The 25,796-nt window shown below is 48.1% G+C and overlaps 1 protein-coding gene across 12 annotated transcripts in view; it reads left to right on the top strand.

The window, feature by feature from the left end:
• AKAP13 (A-kinase anchoring protein 13) overlaps positions 1 to 25,796 on the top strand; it is a 193,378-nt gene that overhangs the window by 161,345 nt on the left and 6,237 nt on the right. For all 12 annotated transcript variants that reach the window (XM_053272105.1, XM_053272116.1, XM_053272112.1 and 9 more), the window contains 20 exons: positions 1,957 to 2,128; positions 4,085 to 4,152; positions 4,973 to 5,039; positions 5,832 to 5,967; positions 6,626 to 6,738; positions 9,567 to 9,713; positions 10,116 to 10,366; positions 11,241 to 11,366; positions 12,213 to 12,330; positions 13,063 to 13,311; positions 14,289 to 14,365; positions 16,378 to 16,559; positions 17,040 to 17,122; positions 18,063 to 18,242; positions 19,068 to 19,229; positions 19,448 to 19,509; positions 20,288 to 20,332; positions 22,325 to 22,375; positions 23,922 to 24,371; positions 25,221 to 25,539. In XM_053272105.1, the coding sequence (XP_053128080.1) occupies positions 1,957 to 2,128; positions 4,085 to 4,152; positions 4,973 to 5,039; positions 5,832 to 5,967; positions 6,626 to 6,738; positions 9,567 to 9,713; positions 10,116 to 10,366; positions 11,241 to 11,366; positions 12,213 to 12,330; positions 13,063 to 13,311; positions 14,289 to 14,365; positions 16,378 to 16,559; positions 17,040 to 17,122; positions 18,063 to 18,242; positions 19,068 to 19,229; positions 19,448 to 19,509; positions 20,288 to 20,332; positions 22,325 to 22,375; positions 23,922 to 24,371; positions 25,221 to 25,539 (3,058 nt within the window). The remainder of the gene's footprint in view (positions 1 to 1,956; positions 2,129 to 4,084; positions 4,153 to 4,972; positions 5,040 to 5,831; positions 5,968 to 6,625; positions 6,739 to 9,566; positions 9,714 to 10,115; positions 10,367 to 11,240; positions 11,367 to 12,212; positions 12,331 to 13,062; positions 13,312 to 14,288; positions 14,366 to 16,377; positions 16,560 to 17,039; positions 17,123 to 18,062; positions 18,243 to 19,067; positions 19,230 to 19,447; positions 19,510 to 20,287; positions 20,333 to 22,324; positions 22,376 to 23,921; positions 24,372 to 25,220; positions 25,540 to 25,796) is intronic.

Here is a 25,796-nt window from a genome sequence, read left to right on the forward strand (position 1 = left end):
AGACCCACCCAGCCAGGAAACGCACGGAGTGAGCCAGTTCTCTCTCAGCCTAACTTACCTCGCAGGGTGGTTGTGAGGATAAACAGAACCGTGTATGGGCTCTTTGGAGAAAGAACGGAATAGACTACATTTATAAATGTAATAAATAAACAAACAAACAAATAAATAAAAGCCGGTGGACAAGATTGCCCTAAGGGCTTGCAGTCTGAACAGCAGGGTTGTGCAATGATCTGCATTGAGAGAGAGAGAGAGAGAGAGAGATGAAGCTTTGCATATCACAACCACAATTTGCATGTGTCATCCAGGCGGCTCAGAGTTTGTTCCTCATGAGGATCATTGCAGAACATCTGCCTCCCTGTTCGTCTTCTTCTGCCGCCCTGCCTTCAACTATCCTGGAGTTAACTGTTTCACTGCTGCTAGGCTGTCCTGCACACAGTTCGTCCAAGGCACGGGCTAATAAAGTATCTCCTGTTCCTAGAAAAGATTCTTAAGGATGATGGTGGTTGGAGGAATGTTGGTGGTATTGGAGGCCAGGGTGTTCCTTCTTAACAGGGATTCCCAGATGTTGTTGACTACAGCTCCCATAATTCCCAGACAAAAAGCCATTGCAGCCAGGGATTCTGGGAATTGTAGTCAACAACATCTGGGAATCCCTGTTAGAGGGAACACGGATTGGAAGGTTCAGCCCAGCTGCCAGCAAAACTTGTGCAATAAGAATGCAGCGAGGCAATGTTATAACAGGCCCCTGAGACAAGGAAGTGGCCAAAGCTGAGCGGTAAAGCACTTGCCCGTGTGCAGAAGTCGCAGGTCCGGTCCCTGGCCTCTCCAGGTGGGCCTGCGAAATGCTCTGAGATTATAAAAATGCTCTGATAAATATAAAAAAAAGATTTATATTTGCTTGCAAATGTTGATTGGCCATTTTCCGAGTTGCAGTTCCCTTGCAACAGACTACTAGGTGATGCATTTTCCTCTTAGGTAATCCGGATGTCTCAGTACATCAATGGTTTTTGTCTTTTCCCAGCATCCTGTCTGCTGGGGGCCCCCTGTGCATTCTGGGACATGGCTGGGGATGAGGGGGAGTTCTAGTGCAGCAATATCTGGAAGTTTTTCACACCTAGCTTTTCGTTCTTATCTCCTCTAGAATGTCCACATATTGACCAAATTTACCCCGAAGTCCCTGCGAACTATCTGGGAGCACTTCACACACGATTCGTGTTTTTTTAATTGCGCTTTGAGTGTAGCCCTTTAAAAAATCCACTCTTTGTGTCAGTTTTTGGGGGCAACTTCGAACTCACAGTAAAGTCTCGCAGAAAACCCGCGGTAAAAGCCTGCTGTCTGGGAAAGCTCCTGGGGACCCAAAGTTAAGAAACTCTGCTTTAAGGGGAATATCTTACAGTGTTCGCATATGGTCACCCATCCAAAAGCAAACAAAGGCAGACTCTGCTGAGCAAATTCACGCTTCACGAGAGCAAGACCAGCTCTCCTCACCCTGATCATCCCCAGCCAAGATGGCCAAAGATGTAGTCCAACTGGGGCACCAAAGTTTGGAATCTCTCCTCTGCAGGTTGTGAGCGAGAACTCGGGGATATATATCTAGAGAGAGGGTTTTGAGGAATAGTAGAGCCTTTGTTGCTGCTGCACAGCGCAGAACATGCTTGCGCAACAATCCGTTCTAAAGGCCAGGCCTGGTAGCCTTGATCGTCAGGCTGATTCAGACATGCATCCTGCGTCACTCTGGGTGTCATCAGTCAATGACTCACTGCTGAACTTGTCAACTTGATCTTTGAGGGGCCCGGGAGGTGGCCAGGATGGTCTGCCCTGACTGGTTTTTCTGCACGTGTGCAGCCTCTCTCTTGATGATTCAGCCTCCGAGTGTGAATTCTCCCCGAGGAATTTAAAAGAAAAATTAAGCATTTTCTGTTTTTGTTTGTGTCCCCCCCAAAAAAATCTTTTTAGGAAAAAGAAAAGGACAAGGAGAAAACAAAAGAGAAAGACAAGGATTCCAAGGAGAAAGACAAGGATAAGAAGGCCATCAATGGGCACCTTTTCAGCACCATCCCCACCGTGGGGCCCATCAACTGCTACCACTGTATGAAGCCTTTCAATAAGGATTCAGTCGCCTGCGCAAGTGAGTGATTTTTCTTTTCTCTCTACCCTGGGATGGGGGCGTGTTCTGTTTTTTTTTTTTTAAATGTCAAAATGCAAGTTATGACACCTTGAACAAACATGGTGGCCATTTTGGGCCCAGAAAGAGATTTGTTAGGATCCAGAATAGTTCAGATGATACAGACCATTGCATCTAGAACGGTTCAGACGATACGACATATTCATTTGATACTACTGTTACTACAAATATTTATATACCGCTTTTCAACAAAAGCTTCCAAAGCTGTTTACATAGGTAGATAGATAAATAAGCTTGCTCCCTGTCCTTCAAGGCCCACAATCTTAAAAAAAAACATAAGAGAGACACCAGCAACAGTCACTATAGGGATACTGTGCTGGGGGTGGATAGGGCCAGTTGCTCTCCCCCTGCTAAATAAAGAGAATCACCATTTTTAAAAGGTGATACAGTATATCAAAGCTGAATGGGGACTTGGTCTGTGCATGCAACGGAATGAAAGGTTGCGCTCTTGAGGTCATAGCATCTTCAGATGGCAGGGGGAGTGCAGACTTCTCTCTAAGGCTTGTGCATGTGCACATGCTCACATGTTTTTGGATGTCTGCTCAGCTAATTTTAGATCCCACTCAGGTTGAATCAGGAAGGCCCCACTCTGAATGCAGGTGTGCACACACTGCCTTGATACTGCCGCCCAGAACAAAACTCATTCTGCACACAGATGAAAAAATTAGAGAGAACACTGAAGTGTCTGTATCACATTTTTTGAATGCTTCCCATGTGTTAAACGTGTGTGCGCGCACACACACACCTCTCTTGCAAGTACAAAGCTAGCATGTCAGCTTGAGAGACAGATTCCAAACTAGCCTACTTTTGGCCATGCTAGGTTTCTACTTGCAGGGAGTTTTAAGTTTATGTGTTGGGCGAGCATTCAGAAGGGGGATTTTGAAGGTATGGGGACATCCCACTAGAGTTCTAGCCACAAGTGGGCAAGTATTATATGGGATTTAGGAAGCTAGGCTTTCAGGGCAGAGGGTAGGGCTTGGGTGGGCTTTGATTTGTACCACTACTTCTTTAGAAATTAATTACTAATGTAGAAACGGACTAACTGTTCTGGCGAAATAGGAAGCTGCCTTATACTGAGTCAGACTGCTGGTTGATCTATCTCAGTATTGTCGACACTGGCTGGCAGCAGCTTCTCCAAGGTTACAGGCAAGAGTCTCTCCCAGCCCTACCTGGAGATGTCAGGAAGTGAACCTGGGACCTTCTGCGTGGAAGCATGCAGATGCTCTTCCACTGATCTATGGCCCTATCCCCTAAGAGGAATATCTTACAGTGCTCACATATAGCCTCCCATCCAAGTACAAACCAAGGTGGACCCCACTTAGCAAAGGGGACAGTTAATTAGTCCCTTTTTAAAATGGGAGAATTCTGACCGCCGCCCACAAATATGTTTGCCATAACTTTGAAACCCCTTCCTGTGAATGACTTTGGGTTCAAGCAAGGCTTTTGAGCGGGGGCCGAGGTGAGGGAGATTCTGCCTTTTGTCTGAATCACTGTCTCAGGCACAACGTAGCATTTCCCTCCAGATCGCTGCAGGTTTAGAAAGTCAAACACGAGTCTCCTTATCTTCAGGGGGAATTTCCCAGTCTGAGAACCTGGACTTGCCGGTTTGTTCGAACTGACTCAGGTGGAAACGTTTGCGAAGGTTAGAGGTTATCCAAAGAGGCTGCTTTGTTGTGCAACCAATATTGACTGCCGTGAGGATAACTTAAAGCCGCCAGCATCCCCTGCCCCACTGGCTTCCCCAAAGAATAATCCAGAAAGACCAGAGGGTTTGGGTGTTTCTCTAGTGCTACCATGCACTGAAAGAAGCTGGGATTTTTAAACGCCGAACATCACAGTCAGAAATGTAGAAGTGTAGAGGCCAGTAGATTTTAACTGGCTGCATTTCCTTTCACACAGCCTGTGGCATCCTCATCCACAAAAGTTGCAAGGAGAGTGTTACTGCTTGTGCCAAGGTGAAAATGAAGGTAAGAACGTTCTCTTTTGAATACAGGTTTGGTTTTGCGAGCATGCACGCACGCACGCACAGCTAGAAACCACATGGTTTGTAATTATACTGTGGGAAAGAATGTAGTTCTCTGCTTTCTAAGGTGGCTTCCTAAGGCTTTGAAAATCACCAGTTTTCATACTGTGTGTGTGTTTTAAATAAAACCAGCCAAACTCCTGTACTTGTACACTTCCTATCTGTATGCTGCATTTGAGGGGGCCTGTACCAGGTTCACGATGAATGCAGCTACAGTCAATCACATCAAAACTTAAAGCCTTCAATGCCTGAGACAGCTTTTATTCTAAATGAGTCTAACAATTTTGTACGTGTGTGTGTAACAATTTTCTTTCTAAAACAAGGCAGAAATTTATTTTATTTATTGTCAGATTTGTATACCATCTTTCATTAAAAAAAACACACCCCAAGGTGGTTTATAGTATCATTAAAACAATACAAACTAATTACACACTTAAATAATACAAATATAAAATTTCAGTATTAAAAATAGTACAGATCTATTAACGTTAACAACAGATACATAATAAAACACAACAATATCCAGAGCAGCAGCAACACAAAACATAATACTCATCTAAAAGCCTGGGTGAAAAACCATGTTTTTACTTGCTTTCTAAAAGCCACTTGGAGAGCATTCCAAAGTCTGGGGTAATGACCGAGAAGGCCCTGTCCCGAGCCTCCCTCATCCTTGGCACATGGAGCAGAGCCCACCACCACCCGGTGATCCTGCCAAGCGGGCAGAAACCCCTGCTAAAAATTCATCTTGTCTCCCTTTTTTCCAGCTCCAGAAAGGAGGTCTTCAACCACATGATACTTCCTCATTACCCACAGTCGTCATGCGAAGCAAAAGTGAGTAACTGTTCTTTCTCCCTCTTTTCATCTTTGCTGAGCTCTTAAAAAGCTGATAATTCTGTTTGTGCACCAGGGTAGTCTGTAATCATGATCTGGTAACGGTAACTGGAGATTCAACACATTTTATTCCACTGGGGGTTTGCCTGCATGTTGACCCTTTAAAAAGCTTTAAAACGGACATTAACAAATATTACACCAAGAGTTGATATATACAAATCAAGTTTCTCTCTCCCACGCTCTCTATTTCTGTTACATTTTGAGTATATTATCATTGATAAATTTCATTGTTCAATATTCCATTAGAGCCAGTGTAGTGTGTTAGTTAGAACGTTGGACTAGGACCAGGGAGAACCAAGTTCAAATCCCCATTCCTCCATGAAACTCACCGGGTGACTCTGGGCTCATTGTTTTCTCTCTCAGCTTAACCTACCTCGCAGGGTTATTGTAAGGATTAAAATAACTATGTATACTACTTTGAGCTCCTTGTGGAGGGAACAGCAGTATATAAATGTGGTAAATAAATAAATATCCCGTTCTTTTCTACTAGGAGCTCAGGGTGGTGTGCACAGTTCTGCCCCTCGCCTCATTTGTGTCCTCACAACAGCCTTGTGAGGTAGGTTGGGCTGAAAGATGTTAACAGGCCCGAGGTCAATTCCCCGCTGGTCTCACCCAGTCTAGTCCACCATTCTCACCCCTGAAATGGTTCCTTGTTCAATAGCATTGAAACTTCTTAATTTTGTGTTTTATATGTTGCTAAGTATGGTCTGTCTGTCGACATTCCCCTGACAGGCTCTCAGCCGAAGGAAAGACCCCGATCGGCAATACTGGCCCCCGATGAGATCACGGTGACCTCCTTATTCAATAACAGGAGATCTCAGCAGAATCCGGCACTCTCGAAAAGTGTCTCAATCCAGAACATTGCTGGGTAAGATTCTTTCTTTCTGGGTTGAAACTTAGATCTGTTGCCAGTTAATGTAGCCTGTACTGAGCTGGATAGACCAACTGTCTTGACTCTATATGAGACAGCTTCATATGCTCTTCAGGATAGCTCAGTGGCAGAGTGTTGGCTTTGCATGCAGAAGGCCCCAGGTTCAATCCCTGGCTGGCGGCATCTCCAGGTAGGGCTGGAAACCCTGGAGAGCCACTGCCAGTCAGTGTAGACCAGGTATTCTCAACGTTGGGTCCCCAGATGTTATTGGACTTCATCTCCCATAATCCCCAGCCCCAGTGGCCTTTGACTGGGGATTATGGGAGTTGAAGTCCAATAACAACTGGGGACCCAATGTTGAGAATCCCTGGTGTAGACAATATTGAGCTAGATGGACCAAGCATCTGGACCAATGGAGGGAGGAGTTAAGATGGAGACCAGCTAGCAGCTCTTTTTATTTCTGTTCCCTGCCATCTTGGTTTTGCCTTTCCTGGACTTTTATTCTGTTATTATTTTAAAGTGTGTGTCACTTTTCTGCTTCTGGATAAAACTGTGCCCTTCAGGACTTATCATGGTAGAATGCAGCTTCCTATGTATGGAAAGTGTCTTTCCAGCCTGAAATTCTGTATGACCCGCTTCTTTCCTCTTTCTCCAGAGCTGGCAATGATGAAAGCGCGTTGCACACGTGGAAGTTCCTCTCTCAGTCAACAGACTCCTTGAATAAAATCAGCCGGGTGAATGAATCCATGGAATCCTTAACAGATGAAGGTAAGGAACCGTAGCTGTAATTGCTGAAGTCATGAGAAACTGGGATGGGGGCTGAGGGGCTGTGTGGGGTCCACCTATACGGCACTTGCTTCGTGTAGAAAAATAGGGCATCTGGGAGGTGGTAACCCTGTGTCTGGACTGTACCATTTCAGACTGCAGGCGAGGACTCAAATGATTGAATCTTATTCTGAAAAGGTTTGCCTGCACACAGAAAACTAGTATATCGGGGAGAGGTAACAAACCCTTCTCCCTAGATTTTAATTTTCTGTGTGTGCAGGGTGGTTTATTACAGTATGGAAAACCATTTAATCACATGAGATTCCACCTGCTGTGAGAAATGGTGTAATCCGGATACAGGTTTAGAACCTCAAGTGAGAAATAGACTCTAGACTTCCTTCTGGTTAGGGATATAAATTGGGGTTTTCTCTCTCCTATAACCCAGTTTTCACACCTACATATTCTGTCTGTCTGTATATATTTTGAGCATTCATAGTTTCCACTCTGGATTAAAATGAATTATTTTTCTGATTGGTCTGTGATAGGTTGCTCCTAACTTAGAAGTCAGACTTATTCGCATAGAATGTGTGGACCAGGATACAATTAAGCCCTGATTTTTCTTCTTTTTCATTTTAGCTGGCACCTGCAAAGAGTGATTTTAATTCAAACAGAATTAAACAAGACCCACCTTAAGGCTATTCCAAAGGTAACAGAATCAGTCATGGTACCATTTCTTCCGATGACTAGCCATAAGCCACTTTTCAAGTTGTTGCTATATATGTATCCACTAGCAAGATAACATTTCCTACTGTAAGGCTGTGTTTTCACAAAACCCTTAATTTTTTTTGGACTTTGCTTTTGATTCCATTAGTGTCTGAAATATGCAAGATAAGTTAATAACAGAATCAAAAAAACATTTAAGGGTTCTGTGAAAAATAATGGCCTTATAGTAGGAGATTCTCTCTTGCCAGTGGGTATATGTAGTATTAACTTGAACATTTGCTTATTGCTAGAGATGTTGAAAAAATGGTTCCATGCCTGATTCCGTTACCCTTGGAATTGCCCCCTTAGAAACAGAGAGATATTCTTGACACTAGGAAGCTTTAAATACTTTAAAAAGCATTTAGAGGATAAGTGAACACTGTCTCTCTCTGCAGTGTGCCTCTTTTCTGAATAATCCTCTACTCGGGGCAGATCCATTAATTGCTTTCAAGGCTTGAATGTCCCGTCTTCAGAAAGCACTCTTCAATCCTTCTGCTAATTTACCGGAGTAAACAAAGGCGGATAAATTGCATGTTAATTATAATGCAATTACATGCAATTACATAAATGCTTCGCTCTTGGAGTCTTACATAGTAATTGTGGACTTGCTCAGCATTAAGTACCAAGTAACGTATGGAGGAAAAACACGTTTGGTTGTTTTGTTTTGTTTTTTTGCATTGCACAGTTACTAGGGCTTAGCTAAACTTTTGTGGGCAAGGAAAAGAGAGTTTGTTTCCTTGCTGACCATGTGATCCAGCCAATCAGGGATTCTGTTCCAGTGTGATAACAGCATCGTCACATAGTCAATGAAATTTGGCCACATTGCAAAGCCAAATCGGAGTGAGGGTGATGTTTCCTGCCATCACTCAACCAGGAGAACATTTCCAGTCCACTCCATCATTCTTCAGTGCCTCCGCCCTGCACATAATGGTGGCTGCCAGCTTGTGAATGCAGAATGTGTATGATTTTAGCTGTTCTCTTGCAGTTAAATTTGTGAGCTCTTGGGGGCCCTAAGCAAGGCCTGGAGAGGACTGAGCTTCAGTCTCGCTATGGAGGCAGGACACAAGGTCCAGATACTTGGGAGAGGGAAGAGGTGGTAGTCTCAGGTTCTGAAAGACTTAAACATTTCCAGAGAAGGCCACTGTTGGTTCAACAGTCCCAAGCTCAGCTAAGCCGCCATTATTATTATTATTATTTATTTATTTATTTATTTATTTATTGAATTTCTATACCGCTCTTCCACAAATGGCTCAGGGCGGTTTACACAGAGAAATAATAAATAAAATGGATTATATGCCCAAGCAGGGCCTGATTAGAGGCTATATACAAAGCTCCCTTATACCAGGTCAGCCCACTGGTCCACGTAGCTCAGTATTGTCTAGGACCATAGGAAGCTGCTTTCTACCGAGTCAGACCCTTGGTCCATCTAGCTCAGTATTGTCTACACAGAGTGGCAGCGGCTTCTCCAAGGTTGCAGGCAGGAATCTCTCTCAGCCCTAGCTTGGAGATGCTGCCAGGGAGGGAACTTGGAACTTCCTGTATGCAAACATGCAGATGCTCTTTCATGGAGCGGCCCCATACCTTAAGGAGAATGTCTTAACATGCTCATGCATGTCTCCCATTCAAATGCAAACCAGGTTAGACCCTGCTTAGCTAAGGGGACAAGTCATGCTTGCTACCACAAGACCAGTTCTCTTCCACTCCTACATTGACTATCAGTGGCTCTCCAGGTTTTCCGTTTGGGCTCTTTGCCTGGAAATCCTGCGGATTGAACCTGGGAGCTTTGGCACGGAAAATTGAGGCTTTCCCACTAAGCTATTGTCCTTTCCCCGATGACAGCCAGAGTCCTATCCCCTTAAGGCGGAAGTTTTCAAACTTGGGTCCCCAGATGTGGCTGGACTACAACTCCCATCATCCCGTGTCTGGCCACTGTGGCTGGGGATGATGGGATTTGTAGTCCAACCACATTGGGTGCAGAGACTTTTGAAGGGGTTGTACCTGGTGGTGGTGGTGATGTACGAGGACTGCTTGTCACGTTAAATGGAACCTGCCTTCTCCTTTATTTCCAGGCGCAGACATGAATGAAGGCCAGCTGATGGGCGATTTCGAAACGGACTCGAAGCAGCTGGAAGCTCAGTCCTGGAGTCAAGTGGTGGACAGCAAGTTTCTCCGGCAGCAGAAGAAGGATGTTGTGAAGCGGCAAGATGTCATTTATGGTGAGCATTGTGCCATGATAAAATGAATTAATCCATCCGCCTCCTGCACCAGAGGAACCTAAATTCTTAACCTGCCAGAGTCCCTGGATTCTGCAACCAGTATCAATTGTTGATTCTGATTATTGATTCTGCAACCAGTATCAAGAGACTCCTGGTTTCTGAAGCCCTTTCCTCACACTGTGAATTTTCTGGCTCCTGAGACGTCAGCCAGCAGTTCCTGCTCGTGCTCTCCCGCTTATCTTTTGGGTTGCAGAGACTAGGAAGCCGTTCAACGGGAGTGAAGACTCCCAGACGACTCCATGCTTCAGGCTCCTGCTGATGTTCTGTGCTCCACAGGACCAGCCATGCTCGCGTCCCCTGTGCATCTTGCATTCCACTTCTTTCTCTGTTCCTCGTCTGCAGAACTGATGCAAACGGAGATGCACCACGTCCGCACCTTGAAGATCATGAGCGATGTCTACAGCCGTGGGATGCTGCAGGAGCTTCAGTACGAGCAGTCGATGGTGGAAAAGGTCTTCCCTTGTTTGGATGACTTGCTCAACATCCACAGCCTGTTCTTCCAGCGGATTCTGGAGAGGAAGAAGGAGTCCCTGGCAGACCGGAGTGAAAAGAACTTCGTCATCAGGAGGATAGGGGACATTTTGGTGAATCAGGTCAGCAGTGAACGGAGTCGGGACAGGCTGTGGCTACAATAGCTTAGTCTGTTTCAGGGCACCCAGATTAGGCTATGGATAATGAGATTTTTTTAAAAACAACATAATTTTGCATGGCAAAAGGCTGAATTCTGCAACCTGTTTCAGTCATGCAAATTAAGTATTTACTAATTTTGATCATAGTGTGGAAGAGCAAGCGTGGTACACAAGGCACTAAAGCTGTGCACACAACTGCAAATTGTGCTCTGCACACACACACAAACACACACACACACACACACACCCATTAATTTCTTTGGGGTCTCATAGACCCCAGCTACCTTACAATGGAGGATAATTAAAAAATATATTCCATGTTACCCAAAGTGTTGCAAAGAAATCATACCACCATGTCACCCACACTCCTTTCGTGTCTTGGTTAGATTCTGGGAAAGCTTTGCTTTGCGTTTCAGTGGGTGGCCTGCCTTTCATGTCTCAGTGAGTCCCTGGGTCATCAAGGGCCTTAGAGTACCCAATCTAGGTTGTGGATAATAAGAAAGCATGCTTTGAAGAGGGCTTACAAACCATGGTTTGTGCTAACTGTAGTTTGCCTTGATGCCTAAACTGGAAAACCAGAGTTACGTACATCACTTTGCCTTCAGAGGCTGTTGTGCCATGGAGATGGAAGTGGATGAATTAAAGACTGAAGGTAGGCACTCATGAGGCAGGAACCAAAAGCAGGCAAGCAGCTGCAAAGCATGGATCGGCTTCTAAACTGTGGTTAGTGCCAGCCATGGTTGGGTGCGATATCTGAACTGAGTTGATGGATGATGGTAGGTTGTTTATCCCTCGCTGAAATTCTTGGAGTTCCCTGATGATCTTTCCCATCTCACAGTTTTCCGGTGAGAACGCCGAGCGAATGAAGAAAACCTACGGCAAGTTCTGTGGACACCACAACGAGGCAGTGAATTACTTTAAAGACTTGCATTCCAAGGAGAAGCGGTTCCAGGCATTCATCAAGGTTTGGGACTTGCATATGCAGAGAACAGCAAAGTGGGTAGAAGCATGGTTTTATGTTGTCCCCTCATTTGGGGAGCTGGAGAAGGGAATGACATGACAATCGAAAATTTCCCCATCACAGATAGGGACCAATAGGGACCTGCCAAAAAAAAAAAAAAAGTGCAGTGTATTCTCCACCTCTAATAGGAGTGCCCATATTTAATGTTCCAGCCAGCCTGGAACAGAAACCTTGCAGCACTTTTTAGGTACTGCAGAAGTAGGGAAAGATTTCGGGAGGGAGGAAAGGAAAAGGGACAACTTTTTTCATCCCACCTTCCTGAAGCTTCCCTGGCTGTGCTGCAAGGTGCTGGAAGGGGTTCAGAAGAGCTCCAGATTGGAGCACTTAATAGATATTCTGGGTGGGGGGAGGTGCCTAGAAAATGGGGAAAGTCGAAGAGGTTTGATGTGCTTGATGTGCACCCAGTCGACAGGCAGAGACCCAGGACTGCTGGTGGTACTAAGCTGATTGCACACTGGTCCTCTCTTTAGTTCTTCTGCTGATGCCGTTTCCTCACTTAGTAGTAATCCCTATAACAGGGATTCCAGATGTTGACTACAACTCCCATTGTCCGCAGTGGCTTTGGCTGGGAACGATGGAAGTTGTAGTCAACATCTGGGAAACCTTGTTACAGGGAATGCTGGTCCTTAGCATTGGTCATAGGGAAAGAGTCTCCCCACCCCCCTCTGTAGGCTACTAGGTTTATCCTCAATAGTGAGATATTCAGATGTTTTAATGATGGTTATCGAGGAGGGTAATCTTCACTCTGACTCCTTATCGAGGGTTTTCATTGCATTTTCCTTTCTCTAGAAAAAGATGAGCAGTGCCGTGGTGAGGCGCCTGGGCATTCCTGAGTGCATCTTGCTAGTAACACAAAGGATCACCAAATATCCAGTGCTGCTACAAAGAATACTACAGTATACCAAAGGTAGGGCCTTTCTCAGTGTGCATCACTATGTCTTTCCAAGTGGAAAAGGTCCCCACAAGGTGTCTTCCTTCCCTCTGTGAGTGTGGCCTCAGAAGGAAAGATGGCTGCATGCTCTCTCCTGGAAAATTCCTTAAAGGACTCCAGTTTTCAAACTTGGTGGGTCAACAGAGATTTTAATCTCAGAGGGAGTTGCATAAATTGCACCTGAGTTGTCATGGTTTAGAAAACATCTTTCATAAAATAATCCCACAAACATTTCAGTGTCCAGTTTTGCAGAAGGCCCGTTGTCTTGAACAAGCTTTAAGTGAAAGCCCTTTCTGAGGAAAGCTCAATTCTGTTAAAATGGTTCTTTCTCATGTTAAGTTTAGGGTTGACCCAAAATTCTCCCCAGTCCATTTCACCACCTCATTTACAGGCGGTGAAATAGGGGGATTGGGGCAATTTTCAAGAATGAGGGTGTTTGTCCGTGGTTCTTCCTCCTAGTTTCGCTCTCTGGGCTTGATTTGCCTGGGGCTAAGAGCTGTTCATTGTCAATCTAAATGAATTCTACCCTCTGGACAGATCTAAAAGTCATGGCCAACTGTTTACATCTGCAGTGTTAGCTGGTGAGTGAGGGGATCAAGGAAAGCAGAACACAGATGAGAAGTTAGAAGCTGAGTTTGCAGAACTCCAGGACTGAATGGGCAAAAGGAAGAGAAACTGAAAGGCATCTCTTTCTCCTTTGCATTCCAGAAAGTGACGATGAACACCAGGATCTGATGATGTCGCTCAACCTGGTGAAGGAAGTCATCACGGCGGTAAACAGCAAAGTCAGCAACTACGAGAAGAAGATGCGTCTCGATGAAATCTACACGCGAACGGAGAGCAAGTCCATCATGAGGATGAAGAGCGGGCAGATGTTCGCCAGGGAGGACTTGCGGCGCAGGAAGTTTGTCCGGGATGGACCCGTCTCCTTGAGAAATGCCACAGGGAGATTGAAAGGTGAGTGGGGAAGGTGTGCTTCTTCAAATCCGCTGTTGTATCTGGAGCTGTCTTTCAAATCCTTGTTCACTTAGGCTAAGAGGTTCTCAACCTTGGATTCCCCAGATGCCGGACCACAACTCCCATCACCCCTTGCTGCTGCAGCAGGGGGGTGATGGGAGTTGTAGTCCAACATCTGGGACCCAGGGTGGGGAAGTCCTGTCATAATACGTGCCGTGTCCCGCATCCTTGACTGCCTTCCTGTGACGCAGCACACGATTCCTGCTAGGTGTGTACATGATGTGCTGCAAGGGAAATATCTGCTATCCAAAGTACATCTTAGGAGCTGGGGTGGATCAGGGAGGGTCAGCTCCTGCAGCTGCTTGCGCACCAGAGAGGAATCTGTCATCTGATAGCATTTGGCCCAAGGGCTTGTAGAGAGAAAATCCGCAGGTGGCGCTTAACGTTGCTCAGGAATGTGTCCCCTTTGGTCCAGACTGTAGGCTAAGAAAGTTGATTGCAAATGAATTAAACATCCCATACTGGAAGATCTGACCCTTTGGCATAATCCGCTTGTGGAAACCTAGCGTGTTGGAGAGAAGGTTCTAGCCCAGCCTTCTCGTCATTTGCTAGTTTCCCACATGCTAGTTTGCTGCGTTACAGCAGGAACATTCACAGACACCCCTGCAGTCTGAAATGGTACCTGGGAGTTATAGAATTATGCAGAAGGCCCCGGGTTCAATTCCTGGTAGCACTTCCAAGTGGGCCTGGGAAACACCTCTGTCTAACGCCTAGAGCCACTGCCATGCAGTATAGAAAGTTCTGAGCTAGATTGACCAGTGTTGTGTCTCTGTACATAGCAGATTCCTGTGGGACCTATGGAATAGGCACACACGTCTCTTCTGCCTTTTCCATATGGGCGCAATTTTCAGCTACTAGTTGTGCAGGTGAACACAGGTGTGTATTTTTACAACATGGCACTTTTCTTCTCTTGCCAGAGGTCCAGGCAGTTCTTCTCTCTGACGTCCTGATATTCCTACAGGAAAAGGATCAGAAATACGCATTTGCATCTCTGGTAAGCCCTGCAGAGATTTTTTCTTCCACTCCTTAAAAGTATTAATTGTGTTCCTTCAGCTATGGTGAGGAGTCACTGCGTACCTTTTTTCTTCTGCTTTTACATTTATTGTACATAATCAAGCCTTCTTAAAAGCAAGGCAAAAGGAAGAGAAAAACAGAGACATACTGGTCAATTCCCCCCCCCGCCTTTTTTTGCTTCTTTACTTAAATGGCCTGCTTGTGATCCGCGTGCTTTCTCCTTCTCCTGTAATGTTTGTTCTCAAGGAAAGTCCTCGGAATATACCACATTCTAGAACTGGGCTTAAAGTTCTTGGAGGAAAATGTTTGGCCTAATTTGGGGGAGGGGAGGGGATCGGGGGCAAGGGGAGTGTGTGAAATGACTCCCCGCCGGCTTGGCCTTTCTTCATCCTGTGTTTTACCGCACCAGTAATTCTCATGGTGGGCCACCATTTCTCTTTGTTTTTCTCCCAGAAAACCTTTCTCTGCAACATTAGCATTGCACAGAGGAGGTTTTTGGGGGTGGGGGTAGAAATGGCGGCTGCTAGATTTTTTAAAAACCCAAAATGCCTCTCAGAATGACACCGTGTGATGATGTAGCCTTGCCTGGAAGAGCATTCTGGGAAGAAAATGGCAGCCATGTCCACCAAGAAATGCACCATGCTGCCGAGGATAGGCTTGCCTTTGACCCCCAAGAGACTGCCGAAATAGTTGCTCACCGATGATTGGCAAAAAGTGGGGGACCATTTTGTCTCAACCCTACTAATTAACCCAGGGGTTCTCAAGCTTGGGTTCCCAGAGGATGTTGGACTACAACTCCCATCATCCCCAGCCATTGTGGGTGGGGATGATGGGAGTTGATTTATTTATTTATTACATTTGTACACTGCCCAATCCAACAGCTGAGGGCAGTTTACAAATTAAAAACAAAATATAATCTTTCAAAAATCAAACTTAAAACCATAAAATCTGAACTGTTTAAAAACTGGTTGAGGAGAACTGGTTGCCATAGAGACCAATCTAGCTGCTGCATTTTGAACTAACTGAAGTTTCCAAATTACATACAAAGGCAGCCCTATGTAGAGTGCATTGCAGGAGTCAAGCCTGGAAGTTACCATCTGATGCAGCACTGTTTGGAGATCATTCTCTTCAAGGAATGGACGCAACTGTCGAATCAGCCGAAGCTAGCCATAGCCTCCACCTGAGATACCAGGGTGAGGCCTGGGTCTAAGAGCACCCCCCAAACCTCGTACCTGTTCTTTCTGGGAGAGTGTAATCCCGTCCAGCACAGGAAGATCCAACTCATCCCTCAGATTCCGGTTCCCCACAATGAGCACCTACATCTTACTTGGATTCAGCTTCAATTTGTTATCCCTCATCCAACCCATTACTGCCTGTAGGCAGGCGTTTAGGGAATGAGTGCTTTTACATGATGATGATGATGATGATGATGATAAAGAGAAATAGATTTGGGTGTCATCAGCATACTGATAACACCCAGCACCAAATGCCCAGCTGTTTTGGGACTGCAAAAACAGCCACAGTGGCCAATAGCCAGGGATTATGGGAATTGTAGGCCAAAATCTGCAGGAGGCCCAAAGTTGAGCAGCCCTAGTCTAGATAATCAGTTTCCTCCAAAACCACTTGGAGCTGATTAGCCACCGCTCTCTCAATCACCTTGCCCAACCAAGGGAGATCGGAGACAGGCCAATCATGGATATTGTAGTCAAACATCCTCTGGGTACCCAAATTTGAGAACTCTAGTCTTAAACTAAAGCATTCTCTGGCCTCGGCCTCATCCAGTTTGTGCCTTCTTGATGTTCTTGTTTTTAGATCTCTGCTTAGTGTCCACAGTAATGGAACCTTGACCACCTTCCGTTGAGGCCTTGGTCTATTAAAGCAGCCAACAATGAGGGACCTAACTATAGCTATGAAGACTTCACGCAACATCAACCAAAAATCTAACTCATTTCTTTTCCTCTTCTCCCCCCGCCACACCCTGCAAACAAAAAGGATCAGCGATCCACCGTGATCTCTCTGAAGAAGCTGATTGTCCGAGAGGTGGCCCACGAGGAGAAGGGCTTGTTCTTGATCAGCATGGTGGGGAAAGACCCGGAGATGGTGGAGGTTCACGCCAGCTCCAAGGAGGAGCGCAGCAGCTGGATCCACACCATTCAAGACACGATAAACACTATGTAAGGAATTTAAAGACTTGTCTGGGGCGCGTGAGCGTGTGTGGAAGCAAACCCCGAACCGATCACGCTGGGGTCAGTGGGAACTGGGGGGAGAGAAAGATGATCATTCCGTGGGAGCACCTGTATGGAACCGCCTTCTCCACAGTTGCCACCCACTTCGCTCCAGAAGTTGGAAGCCCTGGAGAAGCGCCTCCCATCAGGATCTTAATGAGCAAACCAGTGCAAATCCGTGCAGAACCAGAAATCTTTGCCTAAAATATCCCATCACCACCACCGTGCCAATGTCTAGCATTCCGCTCTGTTGGCCGTAAAGCAGTGCAGTGCTTTCATTACGACGTCGGGAAAGGGACGGGATAGAAACAAATCACTATACCATCCCTTTGCCCGCTTGGTATTTCGGTGTGGTGCCAACCCTTTTGTCTATTTGCCATGAAATTTTTTCCCCCTTTTTTTACCAAGAGTACTGCACTTTCCCTACAGGGACAAGGAAGAAGACGAAGGCATCCCTAGCGAATCGGAAGAGGAGAAGCGAGTGCTGGACACCAAAGCCAGAGAACTGAAAGGTAAAACCACACACACGCGCACACACACACTCACTCACTCCTGCAGGTAAAACCTGGCTCTAAAATATGCCCCAAAGCAGGGACTGAAACCCAGATTCTTGAGGTCCTGTAAGATCACTCTGGTTATTGGGCAAAACAGGAGCTGTTGTGTCATGGAGCTTTCCCATGAAGTGGAACATGCAGTGGGTGGAGTTCTACAGCTCCTCCCCTTCTGGACCATGGCAAGGTTAGTATGGGGGAGGAGCCACAGAGTTGACTCCTCCCACATGGCACAATGCTTCCCAGGTTGCAACAGACCCATGTGGTCAGAGCAGAATAGGAGCAGGGCTTCTATCTTGCCCCCCAGATGTGTTCTATAAAAATAAAAAAATAAAATCAAGGGATTTCTCTTCACCTTTCTTCACTGGGGGGAACTTGTAAGAATAAGTTTGCTTTCACAGCCCCAGATCTCTGACTGCGTTATCTGAAATAAGCTAGGTGTTAGGAAGAATTTCCCAGCTGTAAGAGCAGTTTGACAGTGGAACAGCCTGCCTCATGACGTGGCAGGCTCTCCTTTGCTGGAGGTTTTCAAACAGAGGTTGGAGGGCCATATGTCAGGGAGGCTGTAGCAGATTCCTGCACTGAGCAGGGAGTCAAATTAGATGATCGCCAAGGTCCCATCTGACTCTAACGTTATATTAGATGCCATTAGAGCTGCCATGGTGAGAAAATGCGATCAAGATTTTTCCTACATGAAATCTGCTTGCAGCTGTCTGATTCGCCCCCATCCTCACTTGAGAAGGTGGCCCCCTTGTGAGCAAAATTCCTCTCCATCCCTGCCTTTCTCCGGCCTGCCAGAAGGTGGTGCCCAAGCCCCGGAGATCGCTTGGGCTCCGTAGAGTTAGTGGCCTCCTTTTGAGGGTTTCTCCCGTTGACCGACCTCTCTTGCCCGACCCCACAGAACAGCTCCAGCAAAAAGACCAACAGATCATAACGCTGCTGGAGGAGAAGGAGAAGATTTTCAGGGACATGACGGATTGCAGCGGGCAGGAAGACAGCACGGGAGCGAGGACGTTGTTCCGGGCCAACACGGAGGAGGCCCCCAAGGGGGAGAGCGTGATGAAGAATGTGATAAGCGAAGGTAAGCTGGTCTCTGAGGCCACCACTCCTGCCCTCCTCAGAAAAGCAGCGCGCAGGCTTCGTTCGATGGAAGATGATAGGGGTGCTTGATTTCAGACCTCCCGTACCGTTGTGCGCAGAGATGGGTTTGAACTTGGGAAAGAATCTTGAAGAGGCTGGCTGCAGGATTTCTGGCACCCTAAGCAGAGTTTGACTTTGGTGACCCCCCCAGCTGAGAAGTATGAGACCCTGGCTGTAACCCCTGCTAACTGAGCAAAGAGGCACTTTTTAAAAGTGGCGATTCTCTTATTTTGAGCAGGGGGAGAGCAACTGGACCTCTCCAACCCCAGCACAGCATCCCTCCCGTGGCTGTGGCTGGTGTCTGCCTTATGTTTCTTTTTCGATTGTGAGCTCTTTGGGGACAGGGAGCTATTTGATTGATTGATTGATATCTGTGTAACTGCTTTGGGGACGTGGTGTAGTGGTTAGAGTGCTGGACTAGGACCAGGGAGACCCGAGTTCAACTCCCCATTCAGCCATGAAACTTGCTGGGGTGACTCTGAGCCAGTCGCTTCTCTCTCAGCCTAACCTGCTTTGCAGGGTTGTGAGGAGAAACTTAACTATGTAGTACACCACTCTGGGCTCCTTGGAGGAAGAGTGGGATATAAAATGTTATACATACATACATGCATACTTTGGTTGAAAAGCGGTATATAAATATTTGCAATAGTTGTAGTTTATCTTGAGCCGTGGAGGACTCTCATTTGCTGGCTCGAAAGACCAGTCTGCCTGTATGACAGCTGCTCTCACCACTCGCCTCTCCGGTCGGGCTCTTTTCTCCCCGCAGTTGAGCTGTTGCAAGGATTGGTGAGCCGGAGTCTGGGGAGCGCCCTGGGGCCGCCGATGTGCACCCTCGCCCCGGAGCAAGAGGCGGTGGGGCCCGTCTCCCTCCCCAGGAGGGCTGAGACCTTCGGCGGATTTGACAGCCACCAGATGAGCGTGGGCAAAGGTGAGTGTCCCGGCCGTTTTCCACCCCTGCAGCTCTGCTGCCCGAGGTCCCCGAGGCTCACGTGGCCTTTCAAATCGGCGGCTTGCGGAGACATGTTAGATGGGCGTAGACGGTCAGCTCTCTGCTGAGGAGGGCTCCACTTCTGCTAGTGAGGATGTCTTATTCCTGGGCTAGGAAGAGCGGAACAGCCCATGTCAGCGTCTGGGTTTTCTTTTTAGGCGGGGAGAGAGACGACGCAGAGGACCTTCGCAGGACGGAGTCGGACAGTGTCTTGAAGAAGGTAGGGGTCTGGCGGGGGGTCTGTTGCCTGCTGAAGGCCCCATTGTGATCCCCGAGGTCTCCAGTTAGCAGGGCTGGGAAAGACTTCTGCCTGAGGCCTTGGAGCAGAGGCTCCGAACCTTGGACTACAACTCCCATCCTCCGCTGCGATGGCTGAAGCGCTGATGGGGATTGTAGTCGAGCAACTACTGGGAGAGAATCCTGCCTGAAACCTTGGAGTGCTGCTGCCAGTCAGTGTAGACGATACTGAGCCAGCTGGACCAATGGCCTGACTCGGTAGACAGCAGCTTCCTATGTTTTACTTTGCTTTGAAGTCAGCTTTGTACACACACACACACACACACACACCCTTCCCCACAGCATCCCTGGGGGTTACAGCCTCGTTAGCAATGGCTCTTCATGCTTCCTGAAAGGCATGGATCTAGAATTGAAAAACCAGACCACCACCCTGGAGAAACGTACCTCCTTCAAATAAAGCCTTTTTGGAAAATTTAAGGCTTCCAGTGCTGAGGTGGTTGTATTTCTCGTTCTGGGCCAGCCACCTAGAACTTGATCTCTCCCCCTCCGCCACTTCCTGTTACCTGAAATCTGAGGGCGAGCACGACCTTGCGCCCTTCTCCCCAGGGCAATGGATTGCCAAGTTGCTGCTGAATGGTCCCCCATTTGGATTGGGTGTAAAGTTTCTGACAACAAGAAGTTTCTGCTGCCCGTCGGCTCTGCTCTTTCTTGCTGCCCCTCCTGGGACCCTGGCTCACTAAGGCACTGTTGTCTCTTCCTAGGGAGGAACGGCTCACTTGATGTTTGTGCTGAAAAGGAACAATGAGGTAAGGGCTTCTGTTCTCCTGCAAGGAACCAAACGGGGCCTTGTTGAGCAAGGGTTGCAGAGGGTGCCAGAATCCAGTTTGATCCTTCCAGGTGTCTAAACTCTCCTAATGCCCAGTGAAGTATTCTCTCTCTCTCTCTCTCTCTCTCTCTCTCTCTCTCTCCTGCTTATGTTTAGGAACCTTGGGACTTGTGTTCCCTCCAACAGGGATTCCCAGATGCTGTTGACTACAGCTCCCAGAACCCCCAGCTGCAATGGCTTTTGCTTGGAGATGTAGTCAACAACATCTGGGAATCCCTGTTAGAGGGGACACTGCTTGGGACGTCTTCACTGGCTTTGTCTTTGTGGAAGGCTCGGCTCCATATGTATGTCTGCCATGTTTACATATTCACTGTCTTATTGCTAGCCTGAGTGCATGCCACAGTTGGTTTTGCAAATTCCACAGGGACCCTACCGAATGCAGTCTTGCAGGGGTTTCTGAACATGGGTCGCCAGACGGCGTTTGGACGGCGGCGTTGAAGACGATGGGAGCTGTAGTCTAGCAGTGTCTGGGGAACCAAATGTTGAGGGCTCCTACAGCAGCAAGCACTGAATTCGGCTCTTCCAGAAGCATTCACTTAATAGGAAGTTTTTCACACGGGGCTTTGAAAGCCCTTTAACTCGCATCTCCTCCGGAATGGAGGCGGGGGTGTTCACATATCGGCCAGATTTACCCCGAAGTCCCTGCGAGTTTATCAGGGAGCAGTTCGCACACAATTCAGGTTTTTCACTGCGCGTTAAAAGTATAGCCTGGTTTATATCGGGTGGTAAAATCCACTATTTGTGTTGGTTTTGGGGGGAAACTTCGTGTTTACAGTAAAGTCTCCCCGTAAACTCGTGGTAAAGGCTGCTGTTTGTAAAAGTCCCAGAAGAGCAAATACTTTGTGTGCAGAAGAGCCCAGGTTTGAACCTCAAAGGATCAGATAACAGCTCAGATCAGGAGCAAGAAGTTTTTCACTCCCATTTTTTAGTTCGCATCTCCTCCGAAATGGAGGGTTCCTGTTCACATATCAGCCAAATTTATGCCAAAGTCCCTGTGAGCTCTCAGGGAGCCCTTCACACACAATTCAGGTTTTTCACCCTGCATTAGAGTGTAGCCCGATCTATATCCAGGGTTTAAAAAAAAATGAAAATCCGCTTTTTGCATTGGTTATTTTGGGCAACTTTGAATTTGCAGTAAAGCCTCGTAGAAAACCCACAGTAAGGCCTGCTGTCCGAGAAACTTCCAGGCGATGGGTTAAGACCTTGGCCCATTCTAATCCTGGAATGTGGAGTTAACCACTTGCGAAAATTCTCTGATGCATCTCCTTGGGAGAACCCTGAAATTCAGGGAGAATTTCCACTGGAGAAATTTCTCCATCCCCGAATGGACGAATATTCTGACACATTATATGCACATCCTGAATGGACAAATATTCTGACACATTATAAGGCAGCTTCATATACCTGCTTTTAATTTTTTTTAAAAAAATTATTTATTTATTTGATTGATTGATTGATTGATTGATTGATTTTTATACTGCCCTTCCAAAATGGCTCAAGGCGGTTTACAATTAAAAAACCCATTGTGATCCATTTGAAACCAGTAAGAGGTAACCCAAAATATAGGCAGACAGAGATCGTGTTGCAGAGAAGTCCCTCCCCGCTGGCTAACACTGGCCAGGATCCACCAGAAATTGACCAACAGTCTGCCAGTGGACTGCAGTCAGCCTTCTGCTCTGCCTTGGGCTAAGACACAGCTCTGTGTTGCATAAAACGGGGTAGGCAGCCTTGTTTCTTCAGCGGTTGCTGAGCTACAACTCCTGTTGTGGACCAACAATGGGAGGGAGTTGTCGTTCAACGACAGCTGGAGCGACAAGGTTGCTGACCCCAGCTTCAACGAAGGGCCTAGCAAATCATGTCCTCAGCAGCTAACCGCTCCTCTCTTACGGATGTGTTTTTGTTTATCCTGCAGCAAGTCCTCCAGAGCATCACGAACCTGCATAGCCTGCTCAGCAAATTACAGGTAAGCTGCCAGAGGGGACGGGGGAGATGCCGCCACCACCACCCCCCCGCCTCAGCCAGTGGCTTTCCCCACAAGGCTTCCCCAACTGCTTGTGTGGCGAACTGGAACACTTGAATGCCTCAAAGTGCACGCACACCTGGATGGTTGCTCTTTAGAAGATTTGGGGGTTTCTAGCACCGTGGGGTGGTTTCTGGTCTCTAAAAGGGCTAAATGCTCCAGCTGATTACCTCGACTTCTCTAAGAATGTCCGCCCCTCTTTATAAATCAGCCCCCTTCGGGGGCTCGGAGCAGCTTAGGCTGAAAGTCGCTCATGCAAACAAAAGCCTTTCCAAAAAAAGTCCTCGTGATCTCATGTGCAGAAACTCCAGGAGCAGCAGGCCAGGCAAACACACGTCAGTTAGCATCCCTCTCTCCCGCCCCTCAGGAATCCAGACAGCCTTCCTGACTGTGGGTGACTGAAGATTCCTGACTGAGGATCCGGTGCTCCGAGGATGCAACTCTAGCTCAGTCATGGAGTAACTTGCTTAGTGTGCAGAAAGTCCCAGATCCAATCCTTGGTAGGGCCCGTAAAGTCTGAAACCCTGGAGAACTGCTGCCAGTCAGAGTAGGCAATACTGAGCTAGATGGAACGATAGTCTGACTCCGCGTGTGGCAGCTTCACTATGTATCTATGAAAGACGGCGGTCCCACTGCGGCCTCTTGGTCCAGGGGATATTCAGCAACGGGAAGGCCATCAAAACATCAATTCTTGGGGGTGTTTGTGTAAGGGGCTGCAACTCAGTGGATCTGGTGGTTGTTGTTATTATTTCTTGTTTACACAGCCAGACAGGTGTTATTGACTGGTTTGTTTTATCCAGACATCGAGTCCTTCCTAAGGACCTGGGATGGCTGAATTTTATTGTCAATGTTGTTGCTGTTATTATTATAGATATCGCTACAGAATATAGGCTGTTCCCAGTAAAGTTGCTTTTTGTAATTGGCTGATGGTGATTACAAAAACCAGCTTTACTGGGAACAGCCTGTATTCTGCGACGATAAAAGTTCTTTTTTGTAATCACCACCAGCCAACTTTTGTTAAAGCAACTTCTTCTTGTTTTTGTTGTTGTTGTTGTTAATATTAATTTGATTTCTATACTGCCCTTCCAAAAATGGCTCAGGGCGCTTTATACAGAGAAATAGCAAATAAATAAGATGGATCCCTGTCCCCAAAGGGCTCACAATCTCTGTTGGCATGCACAAGGTCCCAGCTTTTATCCTTGGCACCTCCAGGTGGCGCTGGGAAAGACCCCCCACCCCACCCCCGGAGAGTAGTCTGCTGCCAGTCAGAGTAGACAATTCTGTGTTGGATGGAACAATGGTTTGACTCAGTATTTGGCCGCGGCCTATATCTATGAGGGGCTGGGACTGTAGCTTCCTGGGCCAGGGGATATCCCACAATGGGGAGTTTGTGTGAGGGAGGAGGAGGAGGAGGAGGGGGGGGGGTCTGCCGTGGGGTGCCTGGGAGCCCCCCCTCCCTCCTGAGCCTTGCCCCCTCCGCCCCCTGCAGGCCGTGGTGGTGCAGCAGGACACGTTCATCGAGGACCAGAAGCTGCTGCTGACGGAGCGGGCCCTGAGCCGCAGCTCCTTGCGGCCCAACTCCCTGATCGAGCAGGAGAAGCAGCGGAGCCTGGAGAAGCAGCGGCAGGAGCTGGCCAACCTGCAGAAGCAGCAGGCCCAGCACCAGGAGGAGAAGCGGCGGCGGGAGCGGGAGTGGGAGGCCCGGGAGCGGGAGCTGGCGGAGCGGGAGGCCCAGCTGGCCCGGCGGGAGGAGCAGGCCCAGAAGGGGCTGCAGGGCCTGGAGAAGGAGCGCGAGGAGCTCCAGCAGAGGAAGGCCGCCTACCAGCTGGACCTGGAGCAGCTCCGGGCCGCCCAGAAGCAGCTGGAGAAGGAGAAGGAGCAGCTGAGGAGAGACATGGAGCAGATTCCCCACCTGCGGGGGGAGCCCAGCCTCGGCACGGTAAGGGGCGGAGTGGTCGGGGCGCTTGGGGCGGAGCTGGGCAGGGCTCCTGCTTTGGAGCCAGCTTTTTATTTTCTTTGTTTATTTTGCATTTATATCCCGCTCTTCCTCCGGGGAGCCCAGAGCGGTGTACTACATGCTTAGGTTTCTCCTCACAACAACCCTGTGAGGTAGGTTAGGCTGAGAGAGAAGCGACTGGCCCAGAGTCACCCAGCAAGTCTCATGGCTGAATGGGGATGTGAACTCGGGGCTCCCTGGTCCTAGTCCAGCACTCTAACCCCTACACCACGCTAGCTTTGGAGCTGCGTCCTGGCTAGGGGTATGCCCAGAGCCAGCAATGGGCTGCCTGCTTCTGGCCTCCACACATGCCATTTGTGTGACCTCCAAGCTGGCGCAAATGGCCACCATGCATGTACAGAGGTCACGCAAATGACCCTGACTTCCTCAGGAACTTTTCCTCAGCTGAGAAGGTTAGAAATGGCCGGGCAGCTTCCTTGAAAGACTGGGTGCTTGCCGCTGCTGATCTCCTGCAGTGCACTGCTGAACTCACTCACGGCTGAGAGAGTTGTGGGCACATTTCCCAGCTTGTGTGGGCCAGTGCCCCGTGTGGGCTGAGTGTGGGCCATTCCCAGAGCAGCCCCATCCCCTCAGGGGAATATCATGCCGTGCTCACACGTGTAGTCTCCCATTGGCATGCAAGCCAGGGCAGACCCTGCTTAGCAAAGGGGACAAGTCCGGCTTGCTACCACCAGACCCATTCTCCTCCCTCAAGCTTCATGGGGCATTCTGTGGCTCCGGATGTGCCTCTTCGGGTCTTCATCTTGGCTGCTTCCCTCTCCCCGCCTGCAGCTTTCTAACCAGCACGTCAGGATGGCCCGGACTCCTTCGCTGCCAGCCTCTGAGGACCCGTCCTCCAGGCCCCTGGGCTCTTCGCTTTCCAAGGGCCACCTGGACACGGAGCTCTCCCCGGCCTCTAAACGGAACAGCCTCTCGCGGACACACAAAGAGAAAGGGGCTTTCCACTTGCTGGGCACGACGACGTCGAACCAAAGCAACAAGCCGGCCGAGGGGCACAGCCAGGCCCCCAACCGCCTCTTCGGCTTGGCTAAGCCAAAGGAGAAGAAGGAGAAGAAGAAGAAGGCCAAGGGGCACCGTGCCCAGCCAGCTGGTACGCCCACGGGGGCCCCTTTCGTCCCCCCACAGGGTTTTCTAGGCGTCCCGTGGGTCACTACCCCCCCCAGCTGTCGGGAAGAGCCGTGGTGGGCGTGAAACAGGAAAAAGGCCACTTTCTCTCCTGAAATACGCTTTCCAGGACTTCTTAAAGAAATCCGATGATGTTTTGTCCATTTGTTTTTATTTAACATATTTTTATACCGCCCCAAATGCAAGTTCTCTGTTTTGACCCATGAGATTTTATTTATTTAT

This window comes from Hemicordylus capensis, chromosome 10 (genome assembly GCF_027244095.1).
Source record: "Hemicordylus capensis ecotype Gifberg chromosome 10, rHemCap1.1.pri, whole genome shotgun sequence".
NCBI lineage: Eukaryota > Metazoa > Chordata > Lepidosauria > Squamata > Cordylidae > Hemicordylus > Hemicordylus capensis.